Consider the following 19,852-nt stretch of genomic DNA (forward strand, 5'->3'; position numbering starts at 1 on the left):
CTTTGACTCTTTCTAAGTTACTCCCTTCGAATAAAAAAAAAAAAATTTACTTAACCTTTTCTTTTTTGATCAAAACGAGTGTCTATTTATCAAATAAAAAAAAAATTAATCTGATTTTTTCAGATTTGCTCTTATTAAGTATTATATTATCAAATCTTAATGCCTATTTAATTAGAAATTATTTAGTCAAATTACTTATTTTTGTCTAGGAGATAGTATTTTCGTAAGAAGTATGCAAATAACTAAATGGATAATTTTTTTTATCTGGAGGGAGTATCTCTGTTCTGAAAAATCAACTTAATGATTCTTAATTGTATAAATAAGGGTAATTTTAGAAGAATATAATTAATTTCTTCCTAAAATTCTAAAGTCCCACTTGTTTTAAAATAAAATAAAAAAACTTAAAACATCATTTATTTAGAGACGGAGGGTGTATTAATAAGGAAAATTTACCTGTCAAAGCTACTTCTAAGACTTATTTATAAATAATAATTACCTTATTTTTTATTTAATTTTTGTAGCTTTATTTTTTCAAAATTACATTTCATAACTGGTCCAGTAACTTTTGAAATGCATATACCTCTTTATTCTCCCTCACTATACATTTAAGATTTATCATTTTCTCCAAATCCTAAAAAACATTCTCTCTCCTCTTTCCCCTCCCCCTCACTGCCACCTCTCTCTCCCTCCCTTTCTCTATCTCCAGCCTCTATTCTCCTTCCCCTCACGCACCCCTCCATCCCTTCTCAAATTCAGATTCAATATGTGAAACCTTCTCCTACCTCAGCAACTTAAGCTTCCATTTTTGCGAAAATAGCGTCTACAATAGCCAAACTTAGAAGCAACTCCATTTACATCAATGGCCTTCGAAGATAGCCATTCCTTCCCCACTTGATAACACCTTTAATCACCCTATAGCTTCATCATCATCATTCGTTTTACCTGAACATGACGACAACAACAACAACAACAACAACATAGGATTTATGGACCTCATGGTTGTTTACTTTTTTTTTTTTAATTCCCCTTTCTTGATTGAATTTTTTCTTTATTCCTCTATCTGATTGAAACCTCTTTGTTGGCATGTGATGTAAAGCTAGTGATAAGTAATTATCCCAGCAGCATGTTAGAAAAAGTACACTGCAATGCACATAGCTTTTAGAAGTATCAAGATAGAGTTGTGGTGGTTCGGTAGGGTTTGTGGTTGTGGAGGTTGTATTTTTTTTTTTGTTATAGTATATTTTTTTGTATTCGCTTTGTATTTCGAAGGAGAAAATGTATATTCGTCATTTTTTTAGTGTATTTCAATGTACTGTTTCAGTATATTTCGCTATATTTTAATGTATTTCTAATTTACGAAATAGTTTCTGATATATTTCATTGTATTCCATTGTATATACGCATACTACAATTTTATATTTCTTATACAATCAACCATATTTAATTGTATTCTAGTGTATATTTTTCTATATTTGGAAGTATTTCTAAAAGTCTGGAATGGAGTAATTTGGAGAGAGAAACGTGAGTTGTTATGGATCTTCAGCCGTTATGCGTGATACATGGTTGATTTAATTTGACTTACCATTTAAAATGAAAGAAGAAAATATGTTCCATAAATACAGCCTATTTTTACTCTGCTCTGCCAAATTTTGTATTTTCATGTATTTCAAAAACACGAAATACAAGCGAATACAACAAAAATCAGCAAAAAACTTTTGAATTAGAGTAATTGTGATAGAGAGACGTTAGCTGTAATGGAACCTCATTCATGAGGTTTGCGTGAATCATGGAACCATTAATACAAATTACCATATAATTTGAAAAAGATTTTTATTGCCATAAATATAACCTTTGTTTTTATTCAACAGCCGCGCTGTATTTCACTGTATTTAAAAAAAGTGAAATACAACTGAAATATAGCAAAAAACAGTTACGAATTGTAAATCTTCAACTTGTAGTTATAACTTGTTAGAAGCTGTTAAAAGGTAGTTATTTGTGTAAGTTTTACTAATAATAATCACAACAATAGCTAGGCTTGAATTGACGTACACCATCGGTTCTATTTTACGTCAGAGCGCACGATCAAACTACTTTACTTTAAGCTGTGAATTCAAATACAGAATTTCAAAAAAAAAAAGAGAGAGAGAGAGAGAGAGAGAGAGAGGAAGCTATTTTACATATCTGATTTTTGCCACAGTTTGAATTTTGAAAGTAAATCTATTAATTTTGACCTTTTTTCGGCCAAAGAATTTTTAAATATTTTAGGATAAAATTTATATATAAAAGTCACTACTCCTTTCGGTTCAAAATAAGTGTCCACTTAGTCTTTAACACATTCTTTAAAAAAATATTAACTTCTAAAAATATTTAGGTAATTTGACTAAACTATCTTTAATTAAATACTATCTAATTATATAGTTACTTGATTACATAAAAAATTCACTTATCTAAATAGAGATAAATTTAGAATAAAATAATTAATTTGTTCTTGATAATGTAAGTGAACATTTATTTTAAATCAAAATAAAAAGGCCACGTGAACTTTTATTTTGAACTCGACGGAGATAACATTACATTAACACTGAAGAACTCTTCTAACAACATACCACGCATAAACACTTCATTGTCATGTTTTTGCCTCAAATGTTAATACTTCGATAAAATTGAATAATTCTTGCATTGAAAAAATAATTTAAGAGCTTTTGTACAGTAAAATGAGAGGTGAGTGATCATTCCATAGTAGGAAAAAAAAAGTGATCGTTCATTAGTAACCCACAAAAATAGGAAAACTCAGATACTTTGAGTGACTCTTTTTCATTCAATAGTTGAAAAAAGAGTGATCACTCATTAAAGTAAACCACAAGTTGAAACGTTTTAACTCCAATTGACATTTGAAATTAAACAAAACGAAGACTGAAGTCTTTTGATTTACGTTTGACACACATAAGGCACCAAAACTTTTCGAATTAAAAGAGTGATATAAGAGTGACATCATGAAGGAAGCACGCTGCTGAGAACAGTATGCAATTTCGAAGCTTTATAAAACGCTACAAGCGAATAGCCTTTTGGGCAACCAAGTGATTTGTGCCAAGAAAATCCAAAACTATACACCAAGGCATTCTTAGGGCAGAGTCATCCTGCAGGTCTAAGGTGGAACTCTTTCTTCATCATCATTCTTCAACATCTACTAACTCATACTCAACCAAAGACAAATTGTTTTCTTCATTTACAGCAAATTCCGCAGGTTCTGCGATTATGATTTGTACACGATGCTCTACAGCTAACCTCATGGAACCTCGATCCATTTGGATTTTCGCACCATAAAGAAGTAAGACGTTACCTGGCTCCATCAAGTCAACTACATAATAAAACCAGAGCTATCATAAGCACAAACAATAGGTCTCAGTTCATAAAAAATGAACTTATGAAGGCAGCAAAAAGAAAAGAGAAAAAGAACAAGATTGACATTACCTTGTTCATTACGAGCAGTGAATAAGATACTTCCGGTTTCATCTCCGACAAGGCTCTCAGCTAAATGTGTGATTTGTGGTCGAGAACATATGTATGGTCGTCGGGACTGCTGCCTGGTCTTTTGATTCTTGTTAACCACCATAGCAGTATTTAGGACCTTGACAATTAGATTGATGTCCTCCGTTCCTGGCGTCAACTGATCCACTTTGACAAATCCTAAGTGGAGAAAGTGTAACTTATTACAGAGATGTTTCATATAATCTCTATTCACCAATGCATACTTCTCATCATATCTTTCAAAAGCATTATCAATCATACTATTTCTTTTCAAAGATACCCTTGGATGGCACCTAAAATGTTCACATACATGGAGGGAATGGAGTTAACATGTACATTTCAAAAAAAAAAAAAAAAAAAAATTGATTATGGTGGTGGTGACTGTTCAGTTCACTTACGTGCACCTAGTCTATTCCACTGAGTATCTCCATCCTTTCACTAGTACAACTACCGCTGTAACTTTGGTCACCAAAGCTTAGGCAGATGAGAATAAATTACCTACCTTTTTTGTCTCTATTAGGACCCAAACCTGGTCTTTGAGGGTCTTCAATTAAGAAAATATTAAACACGGTACTATTGATCTATCTGATTACATAGTACTCCCTTTCGCTGTAGTAATCCAATAAAAACGGACAATTAAAAAAAAAATTGCCCATATATATATATATATATATAAGGGCAATCAAACAACAAACAAAATACAACACGTTCAATAGGGTAAGAATTCTAACTCGTTTTTTTTTTCCTCCAGTTGTACAATCAGAACAAAGAGAAACCAACTCAATCTAAACTGTAGATCGTTCTGGCCTAGAATTCTGCTCCTAGATAGGTTGAAGTTTTATGATAGAAGCAGATTTTGAACTGTGAGAATAATAATGATCTAAAAATAAGTGATTTTAGGTTCTCATTTATACGTCAGAGGGAGAGGGAAGAACCTTCACCAAAATCCTTGTCCTTATTTGCAAAAGATATGATAGTATAATAGCCCTCTTTGAACAATCAAACTTCCCCGCAATACAAAGCTTAATACACTTTTCTTATTTACTACTAGACTAGATACTTACTCTAATATACAAAATCTGTTTTGGTGTTACTTTTAATCTTATCTGGCAAGTAAACAGTCACTCAGAGCCTATCATTACATGCTTCATTGACCTCAACGAATCACATTGCAGGTGTTTGAGCTTTAACACTTGAAAGCAAGGTTGACTTGAACTTACAAGCTGAAGAAGAATATGTTAGCATAATGGACAGATTGTAGAATATCTACATTAAGATATTCTCGATATGGTGAATATTAAGAGATACTATGAATATATGAAATATTATTAAGGATATTCTACATTTAGTGTAGAATATTATGTAACATTAGTGGTAGAATATTATGAAGAATATTTTGTAGGATTTACATTTAGTGTGGGATATTTTACTTCCTTTCCTCTCTTATTTCTCTTGTATACAAATATCAATGTATTCTGGTGTATTGGAATCAAATAATTGAGACAGTCATTCTTCAATTTCTCTCGTGTTTTCTCTGTTCCTGACATGGTATTAGAGACTTCTTCTCATTATTTTGATTCATAGTGTCTTTCATTTGTGGTTCCTTCAAAAAAAAAAAAAAAAAAATTTGAAAGTTTAGTTCTCTTGACTGTTCGTCAATAAGCAGTCCTAAGAATCTCGGGCTTTTGGTTTTGGTCTTGGTTATTCTAGCTATTTTTTTCGTATCACTGTGTTTTTGATTTTCTCTATTCAGAAACATGACTTCACATCAATTTGAGTCTTTCAATGTTCGTTTCACTGGAAAAAATTATTCAGCTTGGGAATTTCAGTTTCAACTTTTTGTCACGGGAAAAGAATTATGGGGCCATATTGATGGAAGTGATCCTGCTCCTACTGATTTTACAAAGTTAGGTCAGTGGAAGGTCAAGGATGCTTGGGTGATGACATGGATTTTAGGGTTAATTGACCCTCTTATTGTTCTTAATCTCAGGTCGTACAAGACTGCAAAGGCCATGTGGGATTATTTACAAAAGGTTTACAATCAAGACAATGGCGCTAGAAGATTTCAACTAGAGCATGAAATTGCTAATTACTCTCAAGGATGTCTTTCTGTTCAAGATTATTATTCTGGATTTCAGAATTTATGAGCTGAATTTACTGATATTGTTTATGCTAAAATACCTGCTGAATCTCTCTCTATAATTCAAGCAGATCATGAGCAAAGCAAGCGAAACCAATTTTTGATAAAATTGCGATACGATTTTGAGAGTGTTCGCTCTAACTTGATAAATCGTGACCCGTCTCCCTCTTTGGATGTTTGTTTTAGGTAATTACTTCGTGAAGAGCAGCGTCTTGTCACACAAAATGATTTCAAGCAAGCAAATGATGTCACTGTTGCATTTGCTGCTCAAGGAAAAGGAAAGGGCAGGGATATGACTAGAACTCAATGCTATAGCTGCAAGCAATATGGTCATATTGCTAGCAATTGTGGCAAGGAGTTTTGTAACTATTGTAAACAACATGGACATATTATCAAAGAGTGTCCCACACGCCCTCAAAATCGTAGGGTCAATGCTTTTCAAGCTGAGGTAAATGGTTCCACTACTGATAACTCATCTTCTGCAGGACAAATTCTTACTGCTGAAATGGTGCAACAAATGATCGTGTCAGCCTTTTCGGCTTTGGGATTACAAGGATCAGGTGTCGGGGACGGTAATCGCGAAGGGGCCTAAAGTTGGAAGATTGTTTCCTATACATTTTTCCATTCCTCCTGTTCTATCTTTTGCTTGTACTTCTACTGCTAGTAAGATTGAGGTTTGGCATAAGCGTCTAGGACATCCAAATTCTATTGTGTTGTCTCATTTATAGAATTCTGGTTTATTGGGAAATAAAAATCAATTTTCAGCTGCTTCCTTTGATTGTTCAACTTGTAAATTAGGCAAAAGTAAAACTCTTCCTTTTCTTAATTTTGGCGGTCGTGCTACAAAATGTTTTGATGTCATTCATAGTGATGTTTGGGGCAATTCACCAATTACTTCTCATGCTCATTTCAAATACTTTGTGACATTTATAGATGATTATAGTCAGTTTACATGGGTATGTTTTCTCCGTTTCAAATCTAAGGTATTTTCCATATTCAAGACATTTTTGGCTTACATTGAGAATCAATTTTCTACATGCATCAAAATATTAAGATCTAATTCTGGTGGAGAATATATGTTTCATGAATTCAATAATTTCTTGCTTAAGAAAGGAATTGTCTCACAACGCTCTCGCTCATATACGCCACAGCAAAATGGGGTTGTTGAACGTAAAAATCGTCATCTCTTAGATGTCACTCGTACTTTATTGATTGAGTCCTCTATCCCATCCAAATACTGGGTCGAAGCTTTGTCTATTGCTGTCTATTTAATTAATAGGCTGCCATCTAAAATGTTAAATCTTGAGTCTCTATATTATTGCCTTTATCATCATAATCCTAGCTATCATAATTTTCATACATTTGGTTGTGTTTGTTTTGTACATCTGCTTTCTTTTCAACGCAATAAACTTTCTGCTCAGTCTACTAAATGTGCTTTTATAGGTTATAGTACTTCTCAGAAAGGGTTTATTTGCTATGATCCAAGTTCTAACAAATTTCGTATTTCTAGAAATGTTGTTTTCTTTGAGAATCAATATTTCTTTCCTACTCATGTTGAGTCATCTTCTATTTCTCCTATTCTTCCTACTTTTGAGGATTTGTCATCTTCTTCTAAGCGGTTCAAACCTGAATTTATGTATGAACGACGTTGGCCAGCTTTACCCCTCCCGAAACTGATCCGCCACCTGAGACTGCTCCACAACCAGAATCTGAGATTTCTTCAAGGCCTGCTTCTCTTGATCCTACTCGACGATCTACTAGACTGCGAAGTACTCCTAATTGGTATGATTTTTCCTCTACGTTATCCACCATTTCTGTTCCAACTTGTTACTCACAACCTTCCAAGCATGAATGTTGGCAGAAAGCAATGGAGGAAGAACTTTTGGCTCTTAAAGAAAATGACACTGGGACATTGTTTCATGTCCTTCAAATGTCCGGCCAATTGGATGTAAATGGGTTTATTCAATTAAACTTCATTCTGATGGAACTCTTGATAGGTATAAAGCTCACTTGGTTGTCCTTGGTAACAAACAGGAGTATGGTGTGGATTATGTGGAGGCTTTTGCACCAGTAGCAAAAATGACTACGGTGCGAACTATTATTGCCATTGCTGCATCACAAAACTGGCCTCTTCATCAACTGGACGTAAAAAATGCTTTTCTCCACGGTGATCTGAAAGAAGATATTTATATAAAACCGCCACCTGGTTTGTTTTCATCACCCACATCAGATGTTTGCAAGTTAAAGCGATCTTTGTATGGATTAAAACAAGCTCCCAGAGCTTGGTTTGACAAGTTTCGATCTACTTTGCTTCAATTCTCTTTTGAACAAAGTAAGTATGACTCGTCTTTCTTTTCTCAGGAAACATCTACAGGTTGTGTTCTTCTTTTGGTAAATGCAGATGACATCATTATTGTAACACCTCGTAACTTCGGACGAAAGTTTGACTCATAAGATGATAATATAATGGAACCAATATGAGGGTTATAGGAAGTGTTTTGAAAACCAATTAAGTCATAAGAAATGTCTTTGGGCAAAGCAAAGTTGAAAACCACTCTACGGAGCATGTTTGCAAGAGAGTTTATAGAAGGACATACTTCCAACGATTATAACCCCATTATTAATTTGGAATTTGGGAAAACATCCTTGATTAAAGTTGTAGCCCTTTGAAATAGCTTTCCAACGGTATATTATGGAGGTCAAACGGACATCTTTGCAAAGAGTTATGCCCATTTTACTGAAGCCTGTCTTCGCTGGAAAATGGGTGACTTCGACGGGAAGATCGACGTTCCGTCGATCTGATCGACGGTTCGTCGATCTGATCGACGGTTCGTCCTTTGAACCGTCGATTGTGCATTGTTCACTGGAAATTTGACCAATTCGACGGAGCAGATCGACGCTCCGTCGATCTGATCGACGGTTCGTCCTTTGAACCGTCGATTGTGCATTGTTCACTGGAAATTTGACCAATTCGACGGAGCAGATCGACGCTCCGTCGATCTGATCGACGGTTCGTCCTTTGAACCGTCGATTGTGCATTGTTCACTGGAAATTTGACCAATTCGACGGAGCAGATTGACGCTCCGTCGATCTGATCGACGGTTCGTCGTTTGAACCGTCGTTTGGTCCGTTAAGTACGTTTTCGGGTCAAAAGTCGGGTTTACGCGTTTTAAGCTATATTTAGGACTTGGGGTTATTTCCCCAGCCTCCCCATTCACGAAAATACTCTCTAAACTCATAGAGAACAAGTCCCAAATCTCAAGATCTTCCAAGGTAAGTTTCTATCATGATTCTAGATTGAATCCAAGTCCCTAATCTCGTTCTAACTTGAGTAAACCCTTCTAATCTATAGAGTTATGATTGGAACATTATAGTTGGAGGTGAAAACCCTAGAACCCGAACTCAAGAGGATTGGACTTCGAAAAGGTAATGTTTCTACTCTCTGAACATTTATAGTTGTGAATTGATGAGTTCTTGGGAGAATAGTAAATGGGTTTGATAAAGAGAATTATATGAACAATGCTAGAGTTTTGGATTGTTGACTTGGGATTGTTGTATTCATATGGGTGATGAAGGATGATGTTAGTTACATCTAATTAAGATTGTAGAATCACCTAGAAGTAATAGAATGGGAATTGGGTGAAGAAATCACCATTAATGAAGGTTGTGGAGCTTCATGCCCACCAAGTGTTTGATAAAATGCTTAGATGAACAAAATATGGATATGATTGCTAATATAGAATCCCTATGACTTGTATTGCTATAGATTGAAGTTGAAGGGGTTGAAGTACATTGTGATACGCTCAAAGGCGGAGGTTAAGGTAAGTAGAACTTCCATCCACATGTGGGAATCTCTACATTCTTCCCCATGATCCGTTTCGTAAAATCCATGAAGTTCAAATCCTAGGGCATTAAACCTAAATATTGGTAGCCCGTAATTATGTATTTATGTACATGAAGTTTGTATCCATATTCGTTATTGTATTCCTAATCTTCCATTACGGTTATTAGGAATCCTAGCTAAATCCGTGAATCATGAATTCTTCCTCATGCGTTCTCATTATGTTTATATGAAACTTTATGATTTCATCTAGCAAGTTACAAGCATGTTTTCAAGACAAGTATATATATATATATATATATATGATTTCGAACTATTGTTATTACTCATGAACGAAAAACATGTTTTTGCAAGATTATGACAAGTTATTTTATGAAACCATGTACAAGCAAGTTATGATTCATGATATACCATGGGCAGCAAGTGCCACTATTTTCATGTTCATGTTTTGGGAGTTGCATTAATTACCGAGGAGGGCTTCAGATAGCCTGAAACTACGTAGCCACCGTAGGATGAGGATCGCTCCACCCATGTCCCGGACGATCTCTCATAATGACTGGATCCTTTCATATTTTATTAAATCTCATGTTCCCTGGCAAGGACTGAGTGTTCTGCTGGCGGGACGCAAGCACCAGACCATGGATCGGTTATAAGTTATTGCTCTCCCTACTTATGATATTTTTACCGTGTTTTTATATGTATATGTATGCACTCATGTTCATGTCCAGGTTTGCAGTTTCAATTCTCATCATGTTATTCCATGTCCCGTGTTATTTCTTTCAGTTGCTATACATACCAGTACATTCAATGTGCTGACGTCCCCTTTTTATTGCCCGGGGGCCTGCATTTCACGATGCAGGTACGAACTTACAGGACGACGCCTCTGCTCATTAGGATCTGCACGTATCAGCTTATTGGTGAGCCCCATCTCATTCGGGGTTTAGTTAATTTTTGTTTATGATTAGTTATGCATCTGAGGTATGCTGGGGGCCTTGTCCCAGTAAGTATGTTTTCCAGACAGACTCATGATAGAGGTTTCATAGACTAGACAAGTCAGTTATGTCATGTCAAACATTTGGAGTCGTATAACCATTTTGGTTCACTCATGTTTAATCAAGTATTTTATTTAGTATTGTGACTTACCATGTTTTATAAAGGCTCATCATGCATTCACGTTATATTCCGCTTATGTTATGTATTATGCTGATTCAGCAAGCCATGTGGTTCGCTCGGTCACATGCAGTCAGGCACCGAGTGCCGTGTTACGTCTAGGCCATGGTTCGGGGCGTGACAATTATCACAGGAACTGATTCTTCATTAATCGCTAGCCTCCAACAACAACTTAAGGATTCTTTTCATATGAAAGATCTTGGTACTCTAACATATTTCTTGGGGTTGGAAGTTCATTATAATTCTTTAAGTGTTTTCTTAAACCAGCACAAATATACTCAGGATTTGATTGCTTTGGCTGATCTTCAAGAATCACCCTCTATTGATACTCCATTGGAATTGAATGTAAAGTATCGCCGTAATGAAGGAGATCTTATTCCTGATCCAACTTTGTTTCGACAATTAGTTGGGAGCCTAAATTATCTTACTATTACTAGGCCTGATATCTCTTTTGCCGTTCAACAAGTCAGTCAATTTATGCAGACTCCCCGTCATCACATTTAGTGGTTGTTCGTCGCATCATTCGATATCTCTCAGGAACATCTACTCATGGATTATTCTTTCCTAGTGGCTCTCCTATTCAGCTTAAAGCGTTTAGTGATTCTGACTGGGCTAGTTGTTCTGATACTCGCCGCTCCGTCACAGGATGGTGCATGTTTCTCGGAAATTCTTTGATATCTTGGAAGAGCAAGAAGCAAGAACGCGTTTCAAAATCTTCAATGGAGGCTGAATATCGAGCAATGTCTACTGCTTGTTCCGAGATTATTTGGCTTCGTGGTTTACTTGCAAAAATAGGATTTCCTCAATCTAGTCCTACTGCTCTCCATGCTGACAACACAAGTGCCATTCAAATGGCAACCAATCCAGTTTATCACGAAAGAACCAAGCATATTGAAGTGGACTGTCATTTTATCAGAGAAGCTGTAGATAGAAGAGTTATTACTCTTCCACATGTATCCAGTGATCTTCAAATATCTGATGTGTTTACAAAATCAATGACACAACAACATCATCAGTTTCTAGTAGGCAAATTGATGCTTGTTGATCCACCGGCATCAATTTGAGGGGGATGTTAGCATAATGGATAGATTGTAGAATATCTACATTAAGATATTCTCGATATGGTGAATATGAAGAGATACTCTGAATATATGAAATATTACTAAGGATATTCTACATTAAGTGTAGAATATTATGTAACATTAGTGGTAGAATATTATGAGAATATTTTGTAGGATTTACATTTAGTGTAGGATATTTCCTCTCTTATTTCTCTTGTATATAAATACCAATGTATTCTAATGTACTTGAATCAAGTAATTGAGACAATCATTCTTCAATTTCGCTCGTGTTTTCTCTGTTCCAGACAGAATAAAGCAGTTGCAGCATAAATAAGAGTATAAGACACTCAAAGCATACCTGTATCTTTGATCTTTGCCTCCTTCAGTTTTTCCCCCATTAAACAAATGGCTTCTGTTAGCGTAGCTTTCCTATCATCCTTGCAATTCCAAAGCTTATAAGTCATGGTTTTGCCCGGTATATGTGAGTAATGGTCAGAAAGAACCTGGAAAAGAAAGAAAACATCTGTGTCATTGGCTCATAAATTCAGCGTGGAAAGTGAAAGAGTAAGGTGTTTTCCATATCAACTACGACCACAAACACTAGTAATCCGTGTGTCTGAAGAAGTTACATCCAGCAAACCTACACAATCCAGAAGTGTTCCACTAATATAGTCATCAATAGAACCCACATTGGATAAACAGATAGGCCTATTGATTTTAACATAGTCATATAGTGGTGACAGTTTATACATATATTTCGTGCTACACATTTTCCTACTGGTGAGAAGTATTTCCACCACATCATCCATCTAAAGTGAGGAATAGAGCACAGAAGCATATATCTCTACCTCAATGGTTTACACAAGAATCCAACAGGCAGGCAAAAGGGGAAACATTTCTCTCACAAACAAATGGTGGTAGGGTAACAGGCCAATAAACAGATATTTTGCAATTGTTAGTGCCTATCGAGCCACCATTTTCTACACTCAAATACCTATAAAAATTCTGATCTGGGACCTCTAATTTATGCCCATCAGTAATGAAGTACACCTGTTGCAGAGTGTTGATGTACTTATATGTAGAAGGTCAAAACAGGTAACAATTTCTAAATATATACTACAATCCAACTACATAAACATACTAAAAAGAATAAAAATCAATTCTTCTCAAGTAGTAATTTAATCGTTGGCAAAATTGAAGAAGACTGTCAGATAATTGACAATAACGCTAGCAACATGCCTGAGAAATCACCAGTTCTGTAGAATTTACTTTATGCATAGTTTATACAAATTAAACCAAGTTTCAGAAAGAACGGAGTTAGATGGTTCATGGGAAATACATGAGGCTATGTCCGTTATCAATGATGATTTAGGAGTTTCGATGTATGGAACTTTTTAGAATGAAATCCTAAACCAAATGCTTTCAAAGTGCTTTCTAAGCAGAATGGTAGACACCAGTTTCACATATATATATGCAGATAAATGAGAAAGGGAGGACACAGAGGACAGAAAGTTGGCGGCTTAGATGCTGAAGGTTGGCTTAATTCTGAGCATCGAAAGCACATTTTCTTAGAAAGAGACCACAGTAACTTGATATCTGATCTAATTAGCAGTTTTGAATGAGTAATGTTTAAGTTGTAGCTGTAGAAAACATATGCTTCAAACACTCTTGAAAGACCTATACCTTAATCATCTCTTTTTGAGCTTCTACTAGCTCATGAGCAGTCTCGCTTTCTTTGCCCTTAAGCTGCTTAGCTAAAGTTTCCCAGTAGTTTCTTTCCTCAGTGAGCTTTTGCATAGTTATTGTCAACTCTTTCATCTTTTCCCTAGGTTCTTTGTCTTCAATTTGGATCTCCCTTAAAGCTCTTGCGGCTTGCTTATATGCTCTAACTTCCTTAGTTTCAAGCTCCTTCTCAAGCATAGCTATCTTACTCATGGCAGCATCCTTCTCTATCTTATGCTCAGCATTTGTACGCGTTTTCAAATCCTCGAACTTGGTTCTTAGCTCCTCCTCCTTTTGAAGCTGAGCATTCTTATACTTTCCAAATTTCTCTTCCTTAGTTTTTAGCTCCTTCTCAAGCAAATCTATCTTCCTGGCTGTGAATTCTTTCTCCTCCTCAAGCTCCTCTATCATACTTGATGCAGCTTGTTTCTCCGTCTCAAGCACAGCTATCTTACTGAATGCAGCTTTTCCCTCCCTCTCAAGCAAAGCTACCTTATTCACTGTACGTTCTTGCTCCTTCTCAAGCTCGTATATCTTAAACAATGCAGCTTGTTTCTTCTTCTTTACCGCAACTATCTTACTAAGTGCAGCTTCTCCTTCCTTCTCAAGCTGGGTTATCTTGCTCAATGCAGCTTCTTTCTCCTTCTCAAGCTGAGTTATCTTGCTCAATGCAGCTTCTTTCTCCTTCTCAAGTTCAGCCATTTTACTTGATACTGATTCACTCCCCTTCTGTAAATCAGGTATTCTATGCATCAGAAGCTAAACCACATAGGAAATGAAGATATACCTGCTAATAATATTTGATATCAAGTGGTTAAAAATTAGGACCAGCAGCATTGACACACCTCAAGACCTTCAACTTTCATTCCAATGCTGTTAACAGCTAAACCACGAGGGCAGGCACAATTAAGGAAATCTAGCCGTGTGTAAGCCTGTAAGAGATGTATAAAAAATCAGAGAAGATATTAGCACCTCTGGCCCAAATTCTTTGTGCAAATTTGACATTCATAGGTCAAACCGGCCATTGCCATTCTCAGTATTAAATTTCAAAACCTTTTTACGAACTATGTAAAACAGTAACTACATAAGAAACTCTTAGATTTTAAATTTCTATAAGTAAAATTTCACAAATTTTTATAAAAGTGTAGTTGAGTAAAAGTCAACATGGACAAAATTTACAAGATGGATAAAAGTAACAACCAAATCAAGGACAACCTAGAGCCCGTTTGGATTAGCTAAAAAAAGTGATTTTTTAAGCATAAGTGCTGAAAGTTATTTTATAAATAAGCAGTTACGTATTTGGATAAAAGTGCTGAAACTGAAAATAAGTTGTTGATGCGTTTGGTACACAAGTGCTGTTAAGCACTTTTTTCTGTCAAAATGACTGAAATACCCTTACAGTTGTTAACACTAAAAAAGCTGATTACTATAAGATCTTTAATTCTAAATTGATTCAAATTAAAATTAACACTACAACCACTGAATATTGAATCCATTGGCATGTGTCTACTTTACTGTGACTGAATGGACAGAGGAATTATGTAGTTGATTGATTGGTTTACTGTAGCTTCTGTTAGGTTCGAACTTGATTAGAACTATGTTTTCTCTATCTATCCGAAGGATTTGTGCATTTTCAACTTCTATCATTGATGGCAACTGATTGATTCAATTTAGTATATTTTTTCTTTCAGATCTATGGAAAAAGTTATTCTTTTTTTGTCGAGCGTTATATCGGATCTCCTTTCTTGTAGTTTCATTTTGAGTTTCAGCAAGAATTGATGTTTTCAAATTTGCTCCTTGACATAATCTATTTGGAGATTTACCCTGTTTGGATGGTTGTTTCCCGTGGTTCATTAATGTATGGTTTTCTATGAAACCATGTTTGTATCCAACAATAACATACCCATTGTTCTTAAAATTATGTGATATGGTGTTATAAACCCATTGTAATTTCGTGGTTATATAATCATGAAAAAGTTCAATTTTTATAACCACGGATTTGGTGATTTTTGCGTAGTTACCTATTTCATTTCTCCATTATACCTCACCCTTACGCTACCACCCCCACCGTATCCCCATCCCACCCCCAACTAAACGCTCCACCCCTTTGCACCCACCCCACCCTACCACCCACTACCCCTCACCACCACGCAACCCCACCCCACAACCACTCACCCCCACCCTCATCCCACAACCACCCACCTCACACCACTCACCCCTCCACCAACCCCATCACCCACCCAATGACCACCCCCACCCACTATCTACTTATTTTTTAAAGTTCATGTTTAATACTTTACCTGAGTTTTATTGATATATATATAAACTAATTTCTAATTAGGAGTTAAATATATTTTAGTAAAGCTATAAGTTATTATACAGTACCATATAGTCAAACCAAACAATATAAATGTTATTAAACCACAACAAACGATACAGTCTATCCAAACATAGTGTTCATTAATACAGTACAATATAATACAACATCATACTGTATCATACCATACTTAACATTAATGAACCACGAAAAACAACCATCCAAACAGGGGGCAGAAATAATAATAAATAAAAAAGTAAAAGGCACAAAACTAATATATATATACCACTGAAATCGCAGAGAAATTGATGGATAAAACTTACCACAAGCTAATAGAAGTGAAATCTCTTTAAGGATTGATGCAAAGACAAAGGAAAGGAAGAGGAGAAGTGGAGGAGCTACGGTGATAAACTGAAGAAAAGGGGAAAGTGTTATAAATATTTAATGGTTGTCCCTTAACTTGGAAACCAAGTTTAATACGCAGAATCGTTTAGTGGCTTGGTGACCGAGCTAATTACTTGGCCACCAAGTTACTTCTCTTCCATAAATAGGACGTTCACATATGCATTTATATATCAGTTCAAAATTAAATAATATTGTATACGATAAAAATCGGACATATGTTAGAACTGGTAAGACCAGAGATCGAAGGAAAAGAGGGAATATCGTCATCTGGTCTGGTTCCTCCATAGCCGAATTGATCGTGGCCGTTGGTCCGAACTGATTGTGGCCGTTGGTCCGGGAAATCGTGGCCGTTAGTCCGGGAAATCCTGGCCGTTAGTCCGTTTTGGCCCAGTCTCTATGCCACCGATGGTTCGGAGACTCTTCCTGAGGGTTCATCACCGTTGATCCGGACAGCCGTTTGCCCGTGTATCCGTTGGTCCGTTATGACCGTTGCTGAAGCGCATCAGTGGTGTCACATCATGGTCGGCTACCAACTATGCGTGTGTCAGACGGCGCCGTCAGTCTAATCCCACCAAATCCGTGCAGAGCTGTCCTTGTTGATATTATTTTATTAGCTCACATCATATGAGACCCGTGGAGATCACACTATAAATAGAGCACATCCCTCTCCTTTGTAGGGGCTGGCTCCCTGAGATCAACAACATTTTTGTACTAGAAGATATATACAAATCTCTCTCTCAATATTAGATTTTGGTCCGGAATCATTGTGTTCATCTCTATTACTTGTTCAAACAAATAATACTTATATGTTAGTAGATGTATAAATCCACAGTGGTCCTCTAAGCATCGTCGTTTTCTTCACATCTTAACCATACGAATCTTGTATCCATCAAATATATCGAGATTCAAACACATATCCTATACCCGCGTACAAATTCAATTGATTTACCAAATTCGGGGTAAACAAATATATGAGTCTCTCTCTATACATTTATTTTAGGTTATTTACTTTATGATATTTATTTTATAACAGAAAGATCCTACTTTAAGACTTTTATATTGGAATTAGATAAAAATATATAAGGCATAAGAGAGTAAAATTATTGTTCAAACTAAAATAACTTTTAAGCCAAAAAGAAAAAGTTGTGATTCTCCAACTCCTTGCTTTTGGCTTATTTTAAGCACTTTTAAACTTGTTTTAGGTATAAGCTGGTTTGATCAATTCAAACGGGCTCCTAATGCATGTTTGGATGAACTCATAATTTATGGCTTATAAGCTATAAGTCATAATTTGGCTTTTGACTTTTGGCTTATTTTTAGAGGGCGTTTGGATTAACTTTTAAAAAGTAGCTTATAAGCCACTCAACTTATCGCTTTTGACTTATTTTTGTACTTTTTATGCCTAAAAGTGTTTTTAAGTATTTTTTATTTTTCTCAAACACCACAAATTAAAACTAGAAAAGTTCTTAAAAGCCAATAAACGCATAAACTAAGCCAATCCTTAGTATTTTAGCTTATAAAAAAAGTGTTAATTTTTATCTTATTCAAACATGACAAAAGTGCTTAAAAACACCTAAAATAAGACAATCCAAACAAGCTTATAATGTCACATAATATGTAGTAAAATTTTCACAAATAACTACCTTTTAGCTGCTTCTAACAAGCTAGAACTACAAGTTCATTATTTACAATTCGTAGCTGGTTTTTTCTATATTTAGGTCCTGGACGCGTCGCATAAATATAGCCAAAATATAGACTAAATACACGGAACTATTGAGCAAATAATGCCTCTATTTAAGGGGGAAAAATCTTTTTCAAACTAAACAGAAATCTGTTTTTAATGTTCCATAAATCATGCAAATCTCATTCTCTTCCATATCTAATCACATATCTCATTCAACATCTAATCATTCACATAAAATTTGAATTCAAAAACTCTCTTTATATTTTTTCCCAAAATATAACTAAAAAAAAATCTCTTTTTAATGTTTCATAAATCATGCAAAGCTTGATTTGTTCATCAACTGAATTGCATAGTGACAAATTGAGATTGTCTCCTGATGCTATGACCATCGGTTTTGTGTTCGTTATTAAAAATATTCAATGAAATTACATTATTAAAAATCAAAAATATTAGTTATTGAGTGCAATAAGCTGATATTGAATATTATTTAGTAACTTTAATAAGATGGAAAACTTGACTCCATAAAAAAACTTTAATCCCTAAGGGTGGCTTTTGATTCACTGTGTTTTATCTGTATTATTATGATTGTATTTTTTAGTGTATTCTAATTGATCCGTAAGATTTGAATCATAATGAATATATTTACAATATATTTCACTTGTATTTTGTATGTATTTAGAAGTATTAAAATTGTTCTTTAATTTTTGAAGTATATTGTACAGAAAAATGAATTTTATGGTTCAATAATGAATTCAAGTGTACCATGAATATATAGAGAAAATGCATAGAACTCTTCCTGGTTCATCAATAAAATATAGTGAAAACATGTAGGAAATACAAACTTGATATTGAAATGCACTTTGTAATTTTTTAGCAGTAACTATACAAGAAAAATATAAATGTAATAAAAACACAATTCAAATCTACGATTAGACTATACAACAAGCGGGATCATTACCAAAATACATAAAACTTCTTCTAAAATCTTCATAAAAATAATGTCGCAACAGTGATGTTATACATAAAAAAAAAAATTGGAGAAAAAAAAACAACTTAAAACATAAACTGTTCTGTCTACAAATCTGCTCCAACATCTACTAAAATCACTGCATCATAATCAGCAGTAGCCTTGGCAGGCATTGGTGGTTGCTCGTTATCAATAAATGCATTCAGGGTTGCCTTGTCGATTTACGTCGTATCTCATACGGAGAAACTTTGCATCAATTTCAACTGGAATGCGTCAAGATATACTGAAACTTTACATTAACAAAACATGAAAAAATAACAAAATAACAAATTAACCACAATAAATAACAACACATTCAAGATATACTGAAAATATACTATAAATATAATGCAAATATATCAATGTCAAATGCACTGTGATTGTCACTACAACAGTGTGTGACTTGCTGTAAAAATACACTTCAAATACACTGAATATATACTACAAAATATACTTTGATAAAAAGTAAACACAAATTCAAAATCACATAAATTTACAAGTAAAAAATTAGGTAGAAAAGATATATCACACACAATTAAAAACACAAACTAATTGAAATAATAAAAAATACAACAAAAATATACGTAAAATGTATGCAAAATACAGATTTGGTGAATTGAAAAAATAGGAATTAACTGAAGTTCAAAACATAGACTAATTAAAATAATAAAAAATACGACAAAATAATACTTAAAATGTATGCAAAATATAAATCTGGTGAATTGAAAAAACGGAAATTAACTGAAGTTCATCGAAAAATACGATAAAAATATACTTAAAATGCAAGTAAAATACATATCTGGTGAAGTGAATCATTAATAAGAAAAAATACCTCTTGGAGAACATGAATATTTTTACTCTTGTCCAATAATAAAAACTTCAGATCTGTATTCAAAAATTTCGATGGTCGGCGGCGGAGGGCATCTAGGAAAAGTCATGGCGGTTAAATGATTTGGTCTTTAATATTTTCTATTCAAA

At 34.7% G+C, this 19,852-nt stretch overlaps 1 protein-coding gene across 2 annotated transcripts; it reads right to left on the reverse strand.

Annotated features, from left to right (window-relative positions):
- Positions 1–2,946: 2,946 nt before the first annotated feature.
- LOC132622322 (factor of DNA methylation 3-like) lies at positions 2,947–16,287 on the reverse strand. 2 transcript variants are annotated; one of them, XM_060336912.1, is made up of 6 exons: positions 16,103–16,287; positions 14,308–14,394; positions 13,424–14,191; positions 12,099–12,243; positions 3,472–3,687; positions 2,947–3,358 (listed from the first exon to the last, which is right to left on the reverse strand). In XM_060336912.1, exons 2-6 carry the CDS (start codon positions 14,326–14,328, stop codon positions 3,171–3,173), a joined length of 1,338 nt encoding a protein of 445 aa, XP_060192895.1. In that variant the 5' UTR covers positions 14,329–14,394; positions 16,103–16,287; the 3' UTR covers positions 2,947–3,170. The 2 variants fall into 2 exon arrangements, with proteins under 2 accessions (XP_060192895.1, XP_060192894.1); XM_060336911.1 differs by lacking the exon at positions 14,308–14,394 and having other exon boundaries at positions 13,424–14,249.
- Positions 16,288–19,852: the final 3,565 nt, after the last annotated feature.

The sequence above is a fragment of the Lycium barbarum genome, chromosome 12 (genome assembly GCF_019175385.1).
Source record: "Lycium barbarum isolate Lr01 chromosome 12, ASM1917538v2, whole genome shotgun sequence".
In the NCBI taxonomy this organism is placed as follows: domain Eukaryota; kingdom Viridiplantae; phylum Streptophyta; class Magnoliopsida; order Solanales; family Solanaceae; genus Lycium; species Lycium barbarum.

Excerpts from the sequence above, each read along its gene's own strand:
- LOC132622322 (XM_060336911.1), bottom strand. The coding sequence starts at position 14,215 with ATGCATAGAATACCTGATTTACAGAAGGGGAGTGAATCAGTATCAAGT. Across the intron at positions 3,688-12,098 it reads GGCAAAGATCAAAGATACAG|GATTTGTCAAAGTGGATCAG; the intron begins GTATGCTTTGAG and ends TTCTCCACTTAG. Across the intron at positions 3,359-3,471 it reads CACTGCTCGTAATGAACAAG|TTGACTTGATGGAGCCAGGT; the intron begins GTAATGTCAATC and ends TTTATTATGTAG.